General features: G+C 32.3%; 1 protein-coding gene across 1 annotated transcript; it reads right to left on the bottom strand.

The window, feature by feature from the left end:
• Positions 1-1306: 1306 nt before the first annotated feature.
• Positions 1307-14098, bottom strand: LOC119835834 (probable cytochrome P450 305a1). Its single transcript, XM_038360869.1, has 8 exons — positions 13940-14098; positions 6701-6955; positions 5800-6018; positions 4694-4875; positions 4157-4253; positions 3520-3697; positions 2087-2346; positions 1307-1572 (listed from the first exon to the last, which is right to left on the bottom strand). The coding sequence occupies exons 1-8, from the start codon at positions 14025-14027 to the stop codon at positions 1394-1396; spliced, it is 1458 nt and encodes a 485-aa protein (XP_038216797.1). The 5' UTR covers positions 14028-14098; the 3' UTR covers positions 1307-1393.
• Between the last annotated feature and the right edge of the window lie 7225 nt (positions 14099-21323).

Here is a 21323-nt window from a genome sequence, read left to right as displayed (position 1 = left end):
AATTTTTATAAAAAGATCGGATTTCTGACTGAGTGTGCTAAAACGTATTTCCCTTTTTTTATAAGATATATTTTTTTTATTACTTTCTGCTTTATTATGTGTAATCTGGATCCGATCTCATTCGATCTCATTCAGCATTCCTGAAGCTATATATACAGGCAGACGCATTCACAAATAAAAGGGACTTCAGTGATTTGATAGGTCCACATGAACGCCTTTATATTTGTGTAGTTGTCTGTCTTCGCACTTCGAGTCGCAAACGATTGGATCGACGTGAGTGAAACTTTAACTCGGAAAACTTAATTGAAACAAGCTTATTCCGTACTAAGATTTATTAAAATAATTTCTCACTATGAACATTTCATTATTGTTTTCAATCTATTTGTTATAATCATAAATAATAATATTACAAGAACACAATGATAAGTATTACCATATCCGAGATGTAAGTAAAAAATAACGGAGTGCATTTGTAAAATATAAATTAACTAAAAATCACACTGAGATAATGTGGTAAGATAATTTTGTATATAATACTGTATTCTCAAGGAAATTGTAGTATACAATTTAAAATAGAAGAAATGACGACATGGAAAGAATTCAATACCGTGACTCATTATGGTTAACCAAGACATTTTTCATTTAGGGTCGATTTTTAAATCTTTGGTTAACTTATAAGTCTACTAGCTGCACCCGGCAAACGCTGTTCTGCCTTACTATTATCATTAAGGGGTATGAAAAATAGATGTTGACCGATTCTCATAGATACCGGATAAGCACAAAAAATTTCATCAAAATCGGTCAAGCCGTTTCGGAGGAGTATGGCAACGAAAACTGTGACACGAGAATTTTATATATTAGATAATAATATAATAAATATATTTACAAAAAATTATTTTGTCTTCAAATTGTCAAAACTAGATCAAATTTCATTGGGACCACATAAATAAAACCAAAATCTGTTCTACCAGTCAAAGGTACCACAACAAAATATAGTCGTGATAATATACCTTAATTATTTGAAGTCGGTTGAAAATGACATTTGTTAAATTTCAAAAGACGGGCATATCGAAAACATATTTGAAATGGTTATTTCGATACGATATTTGACGAATACTTTTTTAACCAGTTATTCCAAAAATCAGCCCTCATTAACATACAATTCAATAGATATAACATAAAAATACGTTTAGCTTTAAATCGATCATACTGTTCTTATATATTTACGTATCGTGTATCTAGTGCTAACAAATATATATTAAGCTGACAACAGTTTTGCATCCCGGTAAAAGTATGTTATTTTTTTTTAATAATATCCTAAAACCTCCTTGAATACAGCTTCATTACGCAACTTCGATCTACCATTCAATTCGCTAAACTTTAATATTTTTATTCAAAAACGTGGAATGAATTCGGCTGTGAACGGACGCGCTCCAGATATTAAACCGATAATTGGCTCTTCGGCAGGTAAGACGCCATTTTCACATTCAATTTTATATTTTTGTACGATACCCACTAACACTATGAAAATAAATGACTTCGCTAACGAGTCGCCGGGGCAGCGTCTTCGCCCTGTAAAAAAGTAAAAAAAATATAAAGAGTTCATTAAATATTGGCAGACAAATAGAACCCTTGCCCATTGGTACAATGCGTATTGCGTAAATAACTCAAAGGTTTGATAAAATGCAAATTTTATTTTAGAGACATTAAGACAATCATAATATTCTACTATCCTTCCTACTTCCTACTAATATCCTACTCATTATAAATGCGAAAGTTTGTAAAGATGTGTGTCTGTGTTTGTTGCTCTTTCACGTTTACTACTGAACCGATTGCAATGAAATTTGGTACGTAGACAGCTGGACAACTGGAATAACATATAGGCAACTTTTTATCCCGTTATTTCTACGGGATTCGAACTTACGCGGGTGAAACCATGGGGCGCAGCTAGTAAGAAATAAAAACTTAGCCACCAGACTTTTACCAATTAAAAATAATGTCTAATGAATGTTATTTTTAGGTATCGGTTATTTATAAAAATAGAAAATAACCTATAAACATTAAGCTAAGTCAATATAAAACTTACCAAGTCCAAAGCCATAAAAGTGTTCCGTATTGACCAATTTCCCACTGGAATCCAAAAACCTTTCTGGCTTGAATTTATTAGGCTCGTCCCATAAATCAGGACTGAAGTGAACGTCCCCAATTGACAATAATACAGTAGTATTTTTCGGAATCACGTAGTCTTCAATTGTGGTTTCCTCTAGAACGCGCCTAGGGCCCGCAAGTGGGACTATAGTGTAAAATCTCTGCACTTCAAATAGAAACGCCACGGTATATAGTAATCTGTAAATTGTACATTGTAATTAAACGATTGAAGCTAAACATCATCTTTTCGACCATTCTTAGGCCTTTTTTAAGATAAATTAAAAATAAATTATGACAATTATTGAACATTAATGTATTTACTATCGCCTTCAGCTTTCACCATGACATAATTTGTTGACATGATTGTAAGTTGTGGTCACATACAATAGGTTGTGCATACGCCAACTTATATTTAAAAACGATCTGTAGCTTAAGTTTACATGTAACAACCATTTGTGATCCTTAAAAAATAAAATAAAATAAAATAAAATAAAATAGACATTGAACGTAAAAGCGCACTTTCATTGTTCACCATCAACACTAGAACCTAATAACTGTAAAATGAGTCTGTTAAATTTCTTCCCTTTCATAAAACACTTTTTGACAACTGGAATACTAAAAATAGAATCCGACTTCAATGGATGAAGCAGCACTATGAAAAGAGTTTTTGCTTCGGAATAAATTGCTACTCCATCGAAAAAGTGCTCCTGGTCGCTTCATTCTTTTATAAAATACGCGTACATTCAGCGGATTCTATTCAAGTAGTTTTGAAAAGGTCAGTTTTCTAAAATTGGTGCCTACTTCATAAAAAAGCAAGTTAAACATCCCATTAAAAGAGCATACACCATTCAGCGGCTTTCGACTCTTTAATATAATTAACTCAAAGGAATGCATTACAGTTTTTAAGATACGCAACTAACATAATGTATATAATTGAAACTAGACTATAGTCATTGCATCATTTTTTAAACAATTCAGTTACATTACTACATTAAATTACTTACTGTCGTTTTAAAACTAACAGACATTTAAAAATATTCTTACATTAAATTTTATTTCATTCATTATCAATCAACCTATTGAAAGGAGTATAATTTTTACTATATTTCAAATTGGATACTAGTCATTCTTTTTAATATGTAAATATCTAATATGTAAAATTCTCGTGTCACAGTTTTCGTTATCATACTCCTCCGAAACGGCTTGACCGATTTTGATGAAATTTTTTGTGCTTATCCGGTATCTATGAGAATCGGCCAACATCTATTTTTCATCCCCCTAAATGATCAGAGTAAGGCAGAACAGCGTTTGCCGGGTGCAGCTAGTATGTCATCAATCTATTAATTTTAATTTATTATACTCAATTATTACCTGTTAGTGTCATTCCAACATGGCGTATCGTCACCGATAATTGTATGTACTTCATTATAGACCTTTTCCTGTATATCCTTATTTCTGATAAGGCTCAAAATGGCAAACTCCAGAACATTGCTAGTCGTCTGCGCCCCCGCGATCAAAATATCAAGACAAATGGCCTTTAATTGTTCCTCTGGAACAAGCAATTGTTTCAAATTGAGGCCAATAGCAGCACAAATGTTGGTAAATGCTTTGGTATCAGTTTGAATAGTTTCCCAACTGTTCTCGTGCGATCCGAGAAAGATAAAGTTTATTGTAGTTTTCTTGGCGAATGCGTTCTTCTTAGGCTTTTGAGTGGCCTTTGTATTGTCTTCGAATTTTGAGACATAGAACTTAAATATTATGTATGTAAAATAGGGGATTAAGACAAAATAAAAATTAAAGAGTATTTGTAGGGAAATTATAAAATTGTATTAGAATGTTTTTATTAACAATTATTAATATTAAAATTTCCGAGTTAATAAGCTCTGAATAGGTATTGCAGTCTTATTGACACGTAAAAATAAAGCTAAATAGATGCAACTGATATGATATAGGATTTATGTGATTCTGTATATGTACTAAATATTATGTATTATGATAACAAACTTACCATGAAAACTTCCATTACTGTCGTTAATTTCATCAAGAAAACTATAAATGAAATCACTTCCAGGAACTACTCTGTCCTTATGCTTGGTTACAGTTTCCTTTAGAATAATAAAAACAATATTTTAAGTGTTTTTTTTTTCAACTAAAAATAATACACATTAAGAATTATAGCCTAAAAGCGTAAACAAATTTAACATTAACTTAAATCGAAATATTAATCAACTTAATTTTCAATTCAACTTGCATAGCAACCACTATTTGCTTGAACCAGTGGCTTCACTCGCGTGATATCCGGATAAAAAGTACCCCATGTACTTATCCAGACCATAATACATCTCTGAACCTAATTTTTTACCTTCATACAAACTTTCTCGCTTATAAAATAATTAAGTAGGATTGATGATATAAGATCTTATACATGATAGTTAATTATTAAAGATGCAATACCATATACAAATATGTATACCATATACAATCATCAAAACAAATAAAATAGATTATTTTTCATTAATAACAATTAATCACAAATCATATTTACCTCAATAATATCAGATATTTGCTGATTCAAGTTTTTGATGAGCGTGTATCCACTTAAATTGGGAAAAATGAATCGAATCCAAGGCCATTGGTTCAACCAGCCGCCGGCGATGGAGAAAGCCTTCGATCTCTTACTGAATAAATCAATGACGTATTGCAGGCGATCCTCTTTTATTCTCTCACCTGAAACGAAGTCATTATTTATATGTATGTGTTTTCTGAATATTCAAAAACAGTCCGTGGCAAGGTATGTAGTATGTAGTATGTTAGTTTAGGGATATTAGTCGTAAAAAACAAAATTGATTGCATATTATTCAAATATCTACCACGCAATTTACGAAAATTGCTCTGTCATATCAAAAATATATTCATATGCTATAATGAAATATGTAAAAACTTTTAAAGCGCAAGATAAACTTTAAGCCCGCAAACGGCATTCCCAGTCCACCCTCATTTTTATTCAACTAAACCCATTTCATTTCATAAAAATATAATGAACGTTGCAAATTCACCATTCAAAATTAAAACACTTCAGCAGAATACATCTCTTGCACTAATGGGAGTTTACGTATTCTAAAATAACTCTTCAACATAAAGAAACACTTTGAATAGTGGTTTTAATGAACGTCTTCACTCCCTATTCATCTAGCTGTTATAATTATTTTAAAAACTTCTCCCGTGTATAATTCTATGTTCGGTATAAAACACCCACCACCTCATTTATATTTAAGCGGCAGACCAAGGTCAATTTAAACTGCAGAATGTACACGAGAACATTAAACAACGAACAACTCGGTTCATTTTGCGGGTGATAAAATCGATCAGAAACTAAACTGCATTAACATAATTCCCTTTTATGATGATAAACAGGATTCTAAATAATGATATTTAACCAAAAGGTTCCTAACGTCCCACAAAAAAACAGTCTGTTTGTAGGTAGATCTCCTTCTTGGAAACATCGCTTGGTAAATACATATACTTAATATAAACATTATTTTAATTACCTTTAACAAGTTTTAATATTATATGGATATTTATTATTATTATCACTCAATATTAATAATTAGGTATTATTTTACAATTTCCATAGAGTATAGACTCACTTACCTGCGGTGAATTTCCATAATATATTCAAAACGGACGCAGCAAGTATTACTTTAGGATTGATGGTTTTTGTTTTATTTTTATCGATATGCTCCAAAATGTAACCCAATTCCGCCTGAATCTCTTTTTCCATCGCAGTTTTACCAAATCCGACATTTTTCAAATTCTTCACTGTGAACTGGCGGTGCTCTTTCCACAAGGGGCCATCCACAAAGGTAATACCTAAAAGATTTATTATATTAATAGGCTGTCCGAGCGATTTTGATGGAAAACGAACTATATGTCTAAGGAGTGAGGGATGATATTCATTTGCATCCAACGTTCTTTGACAAATCAGAGTTTCAAGTGAGCGAGGAAATACGTGATTTACTTCGCAAAATATAACATTTTGACTGTTGAATTGAAATTAACAGAACTTGGATCTTTTTTCATAATTGTACGAAATGGTGTTGATTTTCTAATCTATTGATAGAACATTTATTTATACTAGTTCCGTCCCCCGGTTTTGTATCCCGTAGTAATATTGGGATAAAAAGTTGCCTATATGTTATTCCAGCTGTCCAGTTATCTACGTACCAAATTTCATTGCAATCGGTTCAGTAGTTTTTGCGTGAAAGAGTAACAAACACACACACATCCTTACAAACTGTCGCATTTATAATATTTTTATTTTATATTATAGTAGCTGTTCGTACACAATAAAATAATCGTGATTTCCGTTCAGCTGTTGTTTAACGTGTTAGTTAACACTATTATATGTTTAGATGTCCGTACCGATAGAATGAAACAAAAGCCTATTAGTGAAATTTTCAAAATCGGTCGGAAATTTCCACCTCCAACAGAATGTATGTCATATTTATCTGATTGTAATGTAAAGTAATTGTAAAGACATAAAATAACTCACCCAATCTCTTGCCCAAACACCTTTGCCTTATAAAAAAACTATCAGGTCGCCCTTCATACTCCTTTTCAGTGAAAACCTTTCGTAAATTCTTCTCACCGAACACGACAACAACAAGTTCTGAGCCTAACTTCAATCCGAGCACTTGGGTCGAGTATTCCTTGGCCAAATGGGCAAACCCTTTCCACTGGGAGCCATGTTGTAGCGTTACTTTTTGGGCTATTGCGCTTGATCCGACAAAGGGATACCAGTTAGGACCTGGGAAAGTAGATTATAATGGTAAAATTATACGGAAGTCCGTAAGGTAAGTACCTGAAGTGCAGTTCTATTGTAATTATACGACAGACTTGGTCCAAGACGACCAATCAATAGCTAAATAGAATCTTGGACCAAGCCTGAAGTATAAATCAGAGTAAATCGGAGCATAATCATAGGGATTTATCCTGTAATACAGTATGTACTGATCGTATCGTTAAAAGACCATTACAATAAAGCTACGAAGCAAGATTGAAATATAATTATTTCTATAAAGCAATAAACCCGAATAACTAATAAAAAATTAAGATAATATTTATGACGCTGCAGCCGTAGCATAGTGTAGTTTTAGTAGATTTTTTTGTTTTTAAAATAATTAATTAATGAGGTGCTACTAATTAGGTATCCTTATCCCATTTTTATAGATTTTCACTAAGAAACTTATCGATAGCGAAGTTAAAGAGTATAAAATCAAATTAAATTAAATTAATTGTATGTACTTATAATACAACAGCAATTGGACGACAAATAAATTTTACATATTTGCCAAATAAATAAACGACATTTTGTTTTGTACCGAAACCCTATGTAGACACCATAATTCAAAAATAATTTTCGAAAAGAATATGAATAAATAAATGTAATTTATAAATGTAAAATTAAAAAGGAATTCTTCCACGTGCTGTTTTTTCTACAAAATTGAGAAATATTTTCCAAGATGTTTCTATGAAAGCTATCAGAAAATATGCGATATTAAATTTATAAGAAATTCCAATGAGCCATGATATTTTCCTCTGAAAAGCTTTTTAAATTCACCTTCGAGACGCTCACAAATATAAGATAAATAAATTATTTTTTCCATTCAATTTAAAAATGAGAAATGTTTCTTTACATATAGTTAAAATACAGCTAACTTTGTTTATGTAGGTAATTTCGTTGTTGTATGCGAGTTAAGTACATACGCGGCACACGCGAAAAACCAATTAGGGCTTGTATCGACTTGTTTTTCCTCTCATGATACATTGTGTTTTATCAATTTACAAGCGATAATTTAGTTATTTCGTATTCATGATCCACATCAGAGTGTTATATATATAATCAATTGTATTAAGTTTAATCATAAGTCTTAATAATGCCTCAATCACTCGGGACTTTCAATGTGGTTGCATGCTTTGGTTCTGGGTGTAAATATTATAAAAACCGGAATTGAAGTTTAACTGTTACTCATATTTTAAAAAACATTTCTTATAGTGGTAAAAATAGAACAAAATCACGAAAACAATATATGTATACAACAATATATATCGTTGCAGCCATTTAGGACGTCCACTGTTGGACATAGGCCTACCCCAAATATATATATTTTATACTAATACTCCGCCCGAGTTTTCATCAATGTAAGTATGTATGGCAATCCTGAGGTTTTACCGTGAGATTTTCGGGCAACAACTATCGTATTTTCTCTAGTCTCAGACTATCTCCATACCAAATTTCAACGAAATTTAAACTACATACAGGTATACGAGGAATAATACTCAATTCATTTCAACTGTTCCTGTATTTATAACATTTCATAAATGCCGTTTATTCACCCAGGTTCCTGTCGACTTTTTTAGGTTTTTTTCAATTTAAATTCAAATAAATTTTCCATACTAACCCTATACTATGATCATCGAAATACTATCCACTAAGAATAAAATTTCTATACATCGGACAGGGAGCCTTTATATTTAAACATTTGGATTGAATAGGTTAAACTGATAAAACAAAATGTACATCCAAAATTTAAATTGATGTCCCAGCTCTTTAATAGTTGCAATTAAATATTATCACTAGTTCAATAACATATAAATGAGTATATTAAATATTTAGTACCTATGTTTAAACATCAATACACTATTATTATTGTATAATTATCTGTTGAATTACTAATAAAAGAAAGTTAATTACAACTTAAAACCAATAATTACAATGCGTAAGTAAAACTTAAATAGAGGTATGCGCATCTCTAAATATCTGTAGAAAAATATATATTAATTAAGAATTTTCCGTAGTCTTAATAAAGATATCAGATCTTTTGTTCCTAAATATTATCGGCTTAATATTACATGAAGCGTGTTATTAAAAATATTTTATTTTATATAATGCGAACGTTGACCGGTAAACGACTTTTATAGACGCCCCGACGATATTAAATTCTTTAGGAAAACTCCGTCACATATTAAAATAGGCAGAAAAAAATATTTTAGAGAGAAGGACTCGTGTAGTGGATGTTATATTAGCTTATGCAGTGTTTATGAGATCTCTAAGACAGTAAATAGACTTAGCTAATTACCTACCTAATAAACCTAGCTAAATACCTATCTACTAAATAATAATCTTACTCCAATAATAAATAGTTGTATTTTAACAACTTCGAGTTAGGGAAATGATCCCAATTATATAAACAAACAATTCTTCACTTAACACAAAGCGATTGAAAGAGCACCAAAACACAATCCCACCACGAGTTCGACATAATTAAATAACTCAGCTAACATTTGATATTCCGTTATACAGAGTTATATGTTATATAGTCATCTATCAACAATCCGATGGAATTAAAATATAACACGGCCGGAGAAAGATGACGACCTTTACGTACGCCTGGAGGCAGGTTGTAGCAACTTCCTAACTTCAGTAAAGTTATTTACGCCGTATCCCCGAAGGGGCAGACATAAATGTTATACATCCACGCTTCGTTATTTCCATGAAATACACAGCGCAACGAGCCAATTCATTGATGCGTCGCTTAAAATCCTGGCTTGCTGCAGGAATGTCATTCGGAAATAATAAATCGTTATCATTAATGACCGATCTGAATATATCCCTATATATGCTTAAATCTTTAAAATTACGCAACAGATTTTTATGGGGGTTTGTTTTAATAGACTGATCGAAGAGGAAGGTTTATATATATATATATATATATGTATATATATATATATATATATATATATATATATATATATATATATATATATATATATATATATATATATATATATATATATATATATATATATTAACTTCTATTAAACTACTCCGAATTAACGCGTGCGAACCCGCGGGCAAAACCTAGTATTTTTATAAACGTGTGTCTGTGTCTGTGTTGTGTATTCAAAGAAGTTCTCTTGAAGAAATTGAAAATTTTCTTGAAGTTGGAAAAATAAAGTGCATTTTGCGACCCGGTATTCTAACGCAAAGACAGCTAAATGAATCTATTCAACGTGATTAACAGAATAGAGAAGTTCCATGAACTGAAAAAGGTTTTACGGAAACACGAGCTAACTTTTACATAAAATGTGTTTTATATTATTTAAAGTAAAGTGAACGAACAATGGGGGGAATTAGGCTGCTCAAGAATTCATTCGAGGAAATCTCTTTGTAGATTTGTCTAGAAAACTATCAGAACATTCAGCGAAGTTGAACAAGGCTAATCTTTACTAATTTCCTCGGCTTAAAAATTTTTCACAAAATGTTCTAGAAAATCTCAACATTTTACAAATTTAAGTGTGTATGTGTAATTTTCCTAAAAGTTATAAATGAGCTAAACATCTTATGAAAAATTAAACAAACGAGTAGTTATATACTTCAGTTTCTTTAAATTCGTTTTTATCCTGTTTTGATTATTTGGTTTGATTTATTTTTGACTTTTGAATTATTAACTTAATTTTATACAGAGTTCTGCGGCTTTATTCGCGTCGGCGAAGTAATTCGAATAGACAATATGACATTTCTTTTCGTATGATGCGAAATGTCAACTATTTATTTAGCATAAAACCTATTTTATTTTGATGAACCTATCCAATGACGCCTGATTATTTATTATCTTTTGGTATATTCTTTATTTCCCGGTTACATACATAGAAAACAAACCCAAAAAAAAATCAAATAAAATGTACTATAAGTAACCCAACATTGGTCTATCACCATATAACATTTTCGCAAACTCTGCCCAGCGGTTCGTCTATGATTGATGTCTATACGAAGATACAAACAAACAAGTAGGCAAAACGACAAACAGAAAAATGTTAATAAACATTGTTTTCTGGTCTATAAGATATCTATGTTGGATAGGTATAGTAATTTCCCTTTTTTAATAACAACTAGCAAACCCGGCGAACTCCGTTTCGCCACCATATGGCTGTATGTGAAAAATGATTTTCCCGCTTTTTTTTGTTGAAATTTTTCCTGAATTTTCTTTGCTATAAACCTCACGGAGCCCGAGACCTTTCCAACGATCCAAAACCTTGGTAATCGGTTCGTGCATTCTGGAGTTATAGCGTCAGGAAGGGAAGCCCGACTTTATATAGTAGAAGATTAATGTACGTAAAGAAATGGTATACTGCCCCATAACACGTCAGTTCCTAATTCATGTTTGTATATCTACCATTCACATACAACACGCATACCACACCTTTACTTCCACGCTATACTAACAGTAGACAGCACCTACAATTAGAATATCGATTGGCCGCATGTATCGTCCCAATGACTAATGGAACAAACCGATGGATTTGTACTGAGAAACGTTAGCGTTCAGTCTTTACACATGCAGTGGGTATTTGGTTAATACGGTGACGTCTGTCAAGCGACTTCACTCGCTATTGTGTCACAGACTAATCCGTAGTCGAAGGAATAAGAGTACAGATGCGGTATCTTTCTCAAACAATACTTGCGTACAACATCTTTCTGCTCCGCTTGCATGACTACAAAGTTTTATGTACTTATGCTATCACATACGGGGGGTATATCCCCTTGTATCGATTGCATGCTGCGTTGTGGATTCCGTATTGCATGAAATACATTCTGGTCTTCTTATAGTCTTCAGAGCGCAAAAATCGTACAACGAAATCGCGCCGTTGCGACACAATATTAATATATACATATAGATTCTTAACACAACTCCTACACTTTTAAATTAAAAATGCTTTTTTCTTAATTAGGATTACCTTGTATAAACTAACGATTACTATGATTAATATAATGAATGTCGTAGAAGTCAATATCAAAGAGTAATTGGATTATTCTGAGTATTAATATATTTAAAACCAAACTAGGCCAAGCGCAGCCAGGTTGTATAATCGTAATTTGTAATTTTACATAAATAAAGATAAACTAGTAATCTGCTCCAGCTTCGGCCGTGATAAATATATAGCCTATATAACTCTCATATCCAGTGGTAAATGACTTCTACTGTTCTTTTTTTTTATATCGCTATTGTAATTCCAATTTTCAAGGAGTGGTGGCTCAGTGGTGAGAACCTCTGACTTTAAAATCGATAAGTCGGGGTTCGAGACCGGGCGAGCGTGCAGGAAATAAATTGATTATTCAATTTATCTGCGCACGTGGATAACATCACCACTGCTTAAAACGGTGAAGGAAACCATCGCGATGAAACCTACATCTCCAAGAATCAATCAAAGCCTACTATATAATTGACGACTTTGTTAATGATATGAATATTGAATGGAAATTTTAATAATTAATTGAGAATTTTATTTTATTTATTTTTAAGTTATTATTATTTTTAAGTAATGGTTTTGATATATTGTTGTATTGACGTTCGTAAGTGCCCCTTTGGGGTTTAAATCGAAATAAATAATTTTGACGTTGAATCAAAAGTTCGTGACATGTGACATCTGCCAACCCGCACTTGGCCAGCGTGGTGTATTATGGCCTGAACCCTCATAAGAGGTCTATGTCCCAGCAATGGGAATATGTATGGGCTGATGATGATGATTGTAATTCCAAAAATTATTCAAATAAGCACTCAACCTCTTAAGCAATATATTATTAGTATAAATATATAGATTACTGAAAAACTGCTTATCTCAGATTAACTATAAAAAAACATTTCTAGATTCACTGCAAAATCATTTGCATGTATTTGATAATACATCCATCCATCCACACATACTAACTTTCGCATTTATAGTATTAGTAGGATAATCCCAGCTTTTAAGTAAAATACAATTTATTCGTTTATCATACAAAAACAACAATAATAATAAATCGGCAATTAATTAAATTAATGAAAAATAAATCTCGCAACGCCCCCATACAAACCCCACGACACAGATGGCATGATACCTCATACAGTAAATTTAATCAAAGAATAGCTTTCATTTTTACAGATTTCTAAATAAATTTCTGAGAATATCTCATACTAGAATATAAGTCTATTCAATTCGGTAATATGAAAATGCTGTATATTATGTTTAGAATGTTAATTGTGTGAATGATGTAAATAAAAATGGTTTATGATAAATGTGCAAAAACGAATTTATGAAACAGCGTAATATAACTTTATACATACTTTTTGTTCTTGAATAATTCAATTTATTTGCCTCAGATAATTACTATTTTATCCTACACATTGCACAATCAATTATAAATTAAATGAGTTATTTCGCTTAATATTTTAGACTATTTACAAATAACCGGCTTTGCGAGGCATGTTATTAAAAAAGATTATATTATATACAATGTACATGTTCAATACAATTTCATAATTATTTCATTAACACCAATGTTTTATGCAAGATGCATAATAAAATCTAACGAATTAAACTTTCATTCAATAACTGCTAAGTAGGTATATATGTTTATTAAGTCATGGAATTTCTAGGTCACACTTATTATGCAATTGCAATACAAAAACACAACACAAGCAAACCACTTGCTCGTTAGGCAGTCCAATTATCTAATGGCCGATACATAGAAAGGATATTTGGGAGCAATCAGCGGATACCACCGATAACACTGTCCTTTGCTTAAATCTTATCACCAAATAATGTGAACTAATTAGTTAAACAGATAGTTCGCCCTGCCAACTCGGAACACTAGCTAAATATATTGACATCGGCTCTATTATAAGAACGCATCAGTTGTCAAGCGGTGAGATTTGGCAGCAGCCGTCGTCTGTTAAAATATCGGAATTACCTGGTGGAAATTTTCTTGGTTTGCTGACAGAGTTGATTATGTACCCGAGGATGGTTATGAGCAGCACGGCAACTAGTGTCGCGAGCATTGTGTTGAATTGATGAGTATTACGCGCCAGTACTCCGGCGTTCGATGCGCGACTGTTCTTGGTATATTCAAAACACATTCTTTTATGGGACTATCGGTTACGTAAAACCAATGACATCCATCATAGTGTCATTGATACTTTATTGCAAAGGTGCCGAAGTAATTGTTGTACATTTATTAATTTGCCCTGGTTTTTCAAGTGCCTATTGAATGTCATGGTGCATTGTTACTGTGATTTTTTTTTTAGAAAATGCAACGCCATCTTGTTTTCGACTGAGCAACGCATGCATTAGATGCTATTTTTTATAAACATGTAATAATTATATTTGAATTCAAATATTGCAAAAGCAACAGTGATCATCTACATTCACCATGCATACATACAATGTACCTACTCACGCGCCGTCGTTAACGATATCTCAGATAACATAAGACGATACTTGCTGAGAGATGAAATAATTTTTTTTTCTTTAATTATAAACCTGAATATAGGTAGTCAGTAGCAATCAACAATGTTACTAATATTAATTACAAATAGTTTCCAATTCACAATACAACCAAATTCTATAAACCGCCACAACTCGTTTAACCATAACTTGTATATAAAAATAAAAAACATTGTGGTTAGCCACCGTTATAAATCAAATCATAATAGGGTAATTAAATTTTGCCATCTAATTAACAATAATTGGAATGAAGTAATCGCAGCCCAAAGAAATACTTACAAAATTTAAAATGCGGTGAAGAATGGCATAACAATGGGAACTAAAAGCTAGCTTGATTGAGCGCGGTACCCATGTAATAAGGACCATATTATTATGTACTTGCTGACCCGGCGAACTTCATACCGCCTTAGCGTTGCAATGATGCACTACTTTATTTATAATCTATGGCTGTGAATGACATTGACATTTGTTACTCGCATTTTTTAAAATATGCAAAATTAAATGTACATTTTTCAATATTTCTGAGAGATTTTCTTAATATTTTTTTCCGTTAGAACCTTCTCCTAATAATAAAAAATACAACAAAAAAAGAATTAGTGAAATCGGTCCAGCCATTCACGCGTGATGCCGTGAAAAGGGTTACATTTTTATATATATATAGATTTATTTAACCAGAATCTCTTATTGTACCCAATTTCGTACAGGTACGATCTGCTGTACAAGTAACAAACATTATTTCCATAAATAAATACGTCAAATTTCGTATATATATTATATCTTTAAACGAGCAATTCTTGTATATATATATATAATTGGAATCTCGGAATCGGCTCCAACGATTTTCATGAAATTTAGTATATAGGGGGTTTCGGGGGCGATAAATCGATCTAGCTAGGAATGTCATGTTCGTGTTTTATTCGTGTTTTTTTTCCTGACATCTATTGGTGAATAATAATACTATTTTGCTTCGTAGATAGCTGGACAACTGAAATAACACATAGGCACTTTTTATACAAATATTCCTACGGGATACGGACTTACGCGGTTTCAACCGCGGGTCACAGCTAGTAATATTAATAGGTCTATTATAGGTATTATGGTCCACAGCTTATATTTGATAGTAAGAGAGAGAGAGAGAGAATTATTATAATTGTAAATATTCGATAAATCTGCTTGGGAATAAGAGGTAAACATACACTTTGTGATCTCAGGGGTAAAATTCGTACAAGGAACGATCCACCGATAATTAATTATACTCGATGCCATACTATTACGAGTTTATTAGCTATTTTTACGAATTTATGATAAAATTAAATAATAGCGACTAATCCTACTAGTCCTACTAATATTATAAATGCAAAAGTTTGTAAAGATGTGTGTGTGTTTGTTGCTCTTTCACGTAAAAACTACGGAACCGATTGCAATGAAATTTGGTACGTAGACAGCTAGACAACTGAATAACATATAGGCTACTTTTTATCCCGATATTCCTTCGGAATACAGACTTTCGCGGGTGAAACCGCGGAGCGCAGCTAGTTGTTCATAATAATATATCATTGCTTGTCATTTTAGCTGCAATTATTGCTAAGCTAAACAGAATTCCTGAATTCTCCAAAATAACGAGAAATTGTGACACTGGTTTTTTCATGTGTATTTAAAAAAGGGAGAAAGGAAGGGATCGAAAGTTATCTTAGAAGCAATAGATAGCTTCATTATTAACTGACTTGAAAAAAAAGTAAGTACTCAATACGACCGTGCACATGGATTTTGTTTTGGCGGGTAACTTGTTCATTTATGGAACTGTTGATTTCTTTTTGAAAAGCAGATAATGGCTGACTCATGATAAGGAACCAAAGATCTGTTAAAAGCATTACAAGTAAATTGAGGTGGGTGGAGTGTGGAGTGTGGAGGAGGGTACTTTCGAAAATCGTAGAAATGCCTACCAAGTTCGTTAGTTTCTTTAAGAATTTTAAAGCACTACATTTTAATGAGGAGGATGACGAGTTCTCAAAGCTTTATAGCAATTACCTTATTGGACTTAATTCATATATATTCATACTTCACTTCAAAACAAAATGTATGTTGCGAATTTTCTACATTACATGAAAATACAATTAAGCGAGTTAGCCACATGTGGGCATCATTTTTATTACTTTTGCGTAGTTATAAAGCGAATGCCTTCTTAAAATATAACATTATAGTCTGTACATATGTAAGAAATTTACTGTTCACTTATAACAAATTATACTAAATTTAACAAGTCAGGCTCATGCCTAGTAGTTATAATGACTAAGGTCATATCAGTTTAATGGGCAAATAATTCATACTCAAGTAATAAATATGTTAAACAAGTGGATAATGGTACCGTATTATCCGGTTGTTTTAATTAATTTGAGACACAAAAAATATTGAACACAAAAATACTGCTTTGGATTCCATAATTAAGAAGGCGATCAGAGATTTGCTATTATGTAATATGTATATCATAATCTGATTTTTGGCCACGCTCGAGGGGTATATTAAAACTTTAATTCCTACTTATCATACTTCACTACATAATATAAAACAAAGTCGCTTTCTCTGTCCCTATGTCCCTATGTATGCTTAAATCTTTAAAACTACGCAATGGATTTTGACGGAGTTTTTTTTTAAAGTTAGACTGATTCAAGAAGTTTATATTTATATTTATAACAACTATTTAACTTCTCCGAATTTAGCGCGTGCGAAACCGCGGAACAAAGCTATATTTATAAACACAAAAATAATTATGGATAGATGGATGTTTGATACTCATTCACATAAAAACTACTGAATGGATTTTAATGAATGTTTACAATAATATGATTTATATATCAGAATAAGACATGAGCTATATAAATTATTTGTTATTCCTATTTGACCGCGGGTGGAACCGCGTGGCGCAGATAGTATATTATAATTAGCTTACAAAGCTGTTGCTTAGGAGTAATGTAAGATTTGTGGTTAATTATCTAATCTTAATTAGGTAGTTACCCATTAAACTATACTGACATCATCATCAGCACATAATATGTGCATATATACATATTATGTATTCGCATTGCAGGCTCACACTGTAGTCACGTGTCGAACTTTTAAGCTATTTCGACTATATACCTACGACAAAACACATTACAGATTTAAGATACATATTGAACAGACTTTTATTTACAAGTTTTTTTTATAGCTAGTATAATTAATGTTTATAATTATACGTATTTCAAAAAAATATGTAGCCATTACTAACGTAATATTTAACGTTAATATTTATTTTTATTACTCAGAGAGTTGCGTAAGGGAAACAGTGTTTCTATATTCGATAATATTTTATTACACCAACCATCTGCGGTAAAAGCATTGGCAATAAATGTACAGTAAAATTAAACACGAGTTACATAACATGTGGGACTGCAGAGAGGTGATTTACAAGTATACTACCCTACTGCGGCATCAGAAAGACGCATATATCCGCACCGGTGATCCCTTTAATCAGCACGCCCGATTACCTTCGATTATACCGCTGCGGTTAGGGTTGCTACACGTGCTGTTTTAATAACATATTTGCACTGTGATTAAGCCCGGAATTTCTATTGCCTGTTACTTCCTTGCATTTACCAATAGTTGTGCAGTTCCGCAATCTTTCTCGATTGTTTTACAGTATGCGATTGCGGCTAGAACGGTCACTTGTTTTTGGATTAAATATGTCATGGTTGTGCAAAATTATGTTGTGTTTTATTTGAAATATGTGGTTGCGTGGGCTTTACTTTGGTTTATTATGCGCAGTTAAATATGTGAAACGTTTTATGCAAATGGTTGACTTGTAGGGCTCTGTACGCAAGGTTTAAACGGGATACCAATGCTATAACTGTAGTATGTATGTCTATCACCGGACTGTATCTCTGCATAACCCTCACGGTTCATATCTATCCAACTAGTTAACTCAAATTTTCACAGATGTTTTAGTAAAGGTCATGTAGATGCGAATGATGACGCCATGACGACGGGTACAAGATGTGTTCGTTTCTGTATAGGTGTTCGAATGATGACGCCTGCAAAATGCATTGGTTTTTATATAAGTTTCGTATTAGCGAACACCATCACCCATTATTATTTGGTGTAGGAGGGAATAAGTATAAGGAAAGGACTGCACTGGGCTGGACTGTTAAGGTTGAGGAAAAAGACACGGACCTTAGTAGCGGACCATAATTTATCTTTAATTATGACAGTAACAGTAGAATTCACATGCTACTATATGAAGAAGACCTTTTGTAGATGTGATAATAACATCCTGGCCCAAATCGATGGTCCTAATCGTAACGAAACGTACTCATAAGGGAAAAGCTCTTATGTAAACTATTATTATATTGTATCAGCATTTAAATTACATTAACTTTTTAGAGCATTTTTTCCGCTTTATTTCCACTAAATATTACATTCTTTGGTTTTAAATGAGCATGGATTTTAGAAGGGAGCTTTGGGATATAATCAAGCACATCATCATCAGCCCATTCTAGATGAATTTATGCACAATTTATTTAATCTAAAATTAAAATATAAAATTTTAAAAATAAGGGACAATACAAAAACAACACAAAAGACGCATCATCGTTAATTATAGAAATATCAACACGTTTTACATAGACACGAACAGAATATTCGTAACAATATCCGAATAATACGTATACGATATTGTTTGTTGATATCAAAGCAATGAATACTAAGTTACTATGCGAGCTCGAGTGCAAGGTCAATAGTATGAAAGGGATCCAATATGCACTGTAATATCCACATACATAGTTGAAGGTTAGACGCTTTCAATAGATCGAAAGTCCTTTGACCGTATTAAGCGGACTACAAGAGCCTAAACTGATACACGCACACATGTACACAAATAACAAATCAATGGTCTCGGTCGGATCTGTCGGTACACAAGGCCGCACAATACTGCGGTAAGTACAAAAAAAATCACTATTAAATTATGTACTTAGTTGCTTTAAAAATAATTTGTCGAAAAATCCAAACGATTGTTCGTATATCATATAGCTTTTTAATGGTTAAAAGATACGTTTAGAGCAGTATTTCTGAAAGTGACGCTCCAGTAACGCTGATGGCTTAGAAAGAGACCGTCCAAAACTTGGAGGGCCAATGGCTGATTTTGAATATACCTAACTGAAATTGTTAAATTAACCGAAATTAAAACGTAGTAGACACATTTTTACACTGTAACAAAAACACAGAAGCAATATGAAATAAATACAAAATTCATGAGAAATCTAGCTCGTGTATTCGCCTTAAATGATACACGCAGCTAATATGTTTCGCAGAACACGTCAATACAACTGCATGTAAACAAACATCGCTGCCATTGAACTTGCCGAACCGCCCGCCGAGTGGCAGACGTCAATACCGTTCAAAATTCCGAGAAGAGGTTGCGCCGCACACGCTGCAGATATAATATTATTTACTCTTCTTTGAATTGCGAACTCTGTGTATTTAATGTTAATTATACTGTGTGCAGTCTCTGTTTTTATTTACATTGAATTGAGACGCTTTGCGCTTCCAATTTGCTTTATAAGTAGCAAGCGAGGCGGCTTTGCACACATGAACTTGACTCAATTAATGCTCTAACGAAGTTCTATGAAGTTCAGGCTGCTTTTCCAGTATTTTTTATTTCATACTTGTGACTTTTAATGTTAATATTATATTAAACTAGCTGCACCCGGCAAACGCTGTTCTGCCTTACTCTTATCGTTTAGTGGTATGAAAAATAGATGTTATCCGATTCTCAGACCTACCCAATATGCTTACCAAATTTCAGAGGAGTCGGTCAAGCCGTTTCGGAGGAGTATAGAGACTAACATTGTGACACGAGAATTTTATATATAAGAAGATTAGATTGATTAGGGCGATGGCCAAGTCAATCTATTTATTTAAAACCTTAAAAAAGATCCTTCATATTTCATAGATAGATATGATCATTAAGAATCCATTAGTCTAATTACTTTATTAATATATTATCAATGTTAATTTTATGCAATCATTGAATAAAATAATAAATTAGGATGACAATCACAGATTTAATGCATTCATCAACAATTACTGAAATTACTGATTATGGTACCCATTATATTATATTAGCCATTCTCTAAATTCTTTATAACACAATGTGTCAATTTGTACTTTATAAAGCACATGAGAAAAATTAAAATAAAGTTTTCTTTTTGTAATCAAAAATAAAAATCTAAAATTAGTTTATTAGGGTCCCTACGACTACGATCATTTACATAACAAACCTTTTGAAAAGGTGCAAAATTTATACGAAACAAGCACACAAACATTGGATATGTAGAAAGACGGAAAGACCAAGTTTAGGAAACGTTTGTCTACGGGATGCATCGGGAGGCCTGATATGTAAAGTTCTTATGCATTCCTTCTTTGCAATAAACGGTCTCTATACATCTGTGCTATTACTGCAGAAATAAGCCCATAACGTGGGTAGTACTGTTCTACACCGCCGTGGTAAAATTTGACAACCGTTTTCCTATTTCTAACGCTTTTAATTTTAATCAGACGGAGACAAATAAGTTTATTTTTTCACAAACTATTCCATATACGTGTTTTCCAATCGAAACGTTGATCAATATGGAGTGTAAGAAATGTTAAATGCTCCTAATTTCGGATGTCAATTGAATATAATTTAATAAATTCTATATCGTCTGGTTTAAATGATTTTGTCAACACTTATATGAATATCATTGAGATTTCATAATTATTATCATAACGTAAACATATTAAATGGATTTATGATTCGTTGCATTCAGAATATTATTAAT

This window comes from Zerene cesonia, chromosome Z (genome assembly GCF_012273895.1).
Source record: "Zerene cesonia ecotype Mississippi chromosome Z, Zerene_cesonia_1.1, whole genome shotgun sequence".
Classification (NCBI taxonomy): domain Eukaryota; kingdom Metazoa; phylum Arthropoda; class Insecta; order Lepidoptera; family Pieridae; genus Zerene; species Zerene cesonia.
The sequence above is the reverse complement of the archived record's forward strand: the minus strand, read 5'-3'. Positions and strand labels throughout refer to the sequence as shown.

What these genes read in the sequence shown, in the direction of transcription:
- LOC119835834 (XM_038360869.1), bottom strand. Translation starts at nt 14,027, where the DNA reads ATGCTCGCGACACTAGTTGCCGTGCTGCTCATAACCATCCTCGGGTAC. An exon ending in TGTTGGAATGACACTAACAG is followed by an intron (nt 2,347 to 3,519) that starts GTAATAATTGAG and finishes TACAATTTACAG; the next exon opens with ATTACTATATACCGTGGCGT. An exon ending in CTTTTATGGCTTTGGACTTG is followed by an intron (nt 1,573 to 2,086) that starts GTAAGTTTTATA and finishes ACTTTTTTACAG; the next exon opens with GGCGAAGACGCTGCCCCGGC.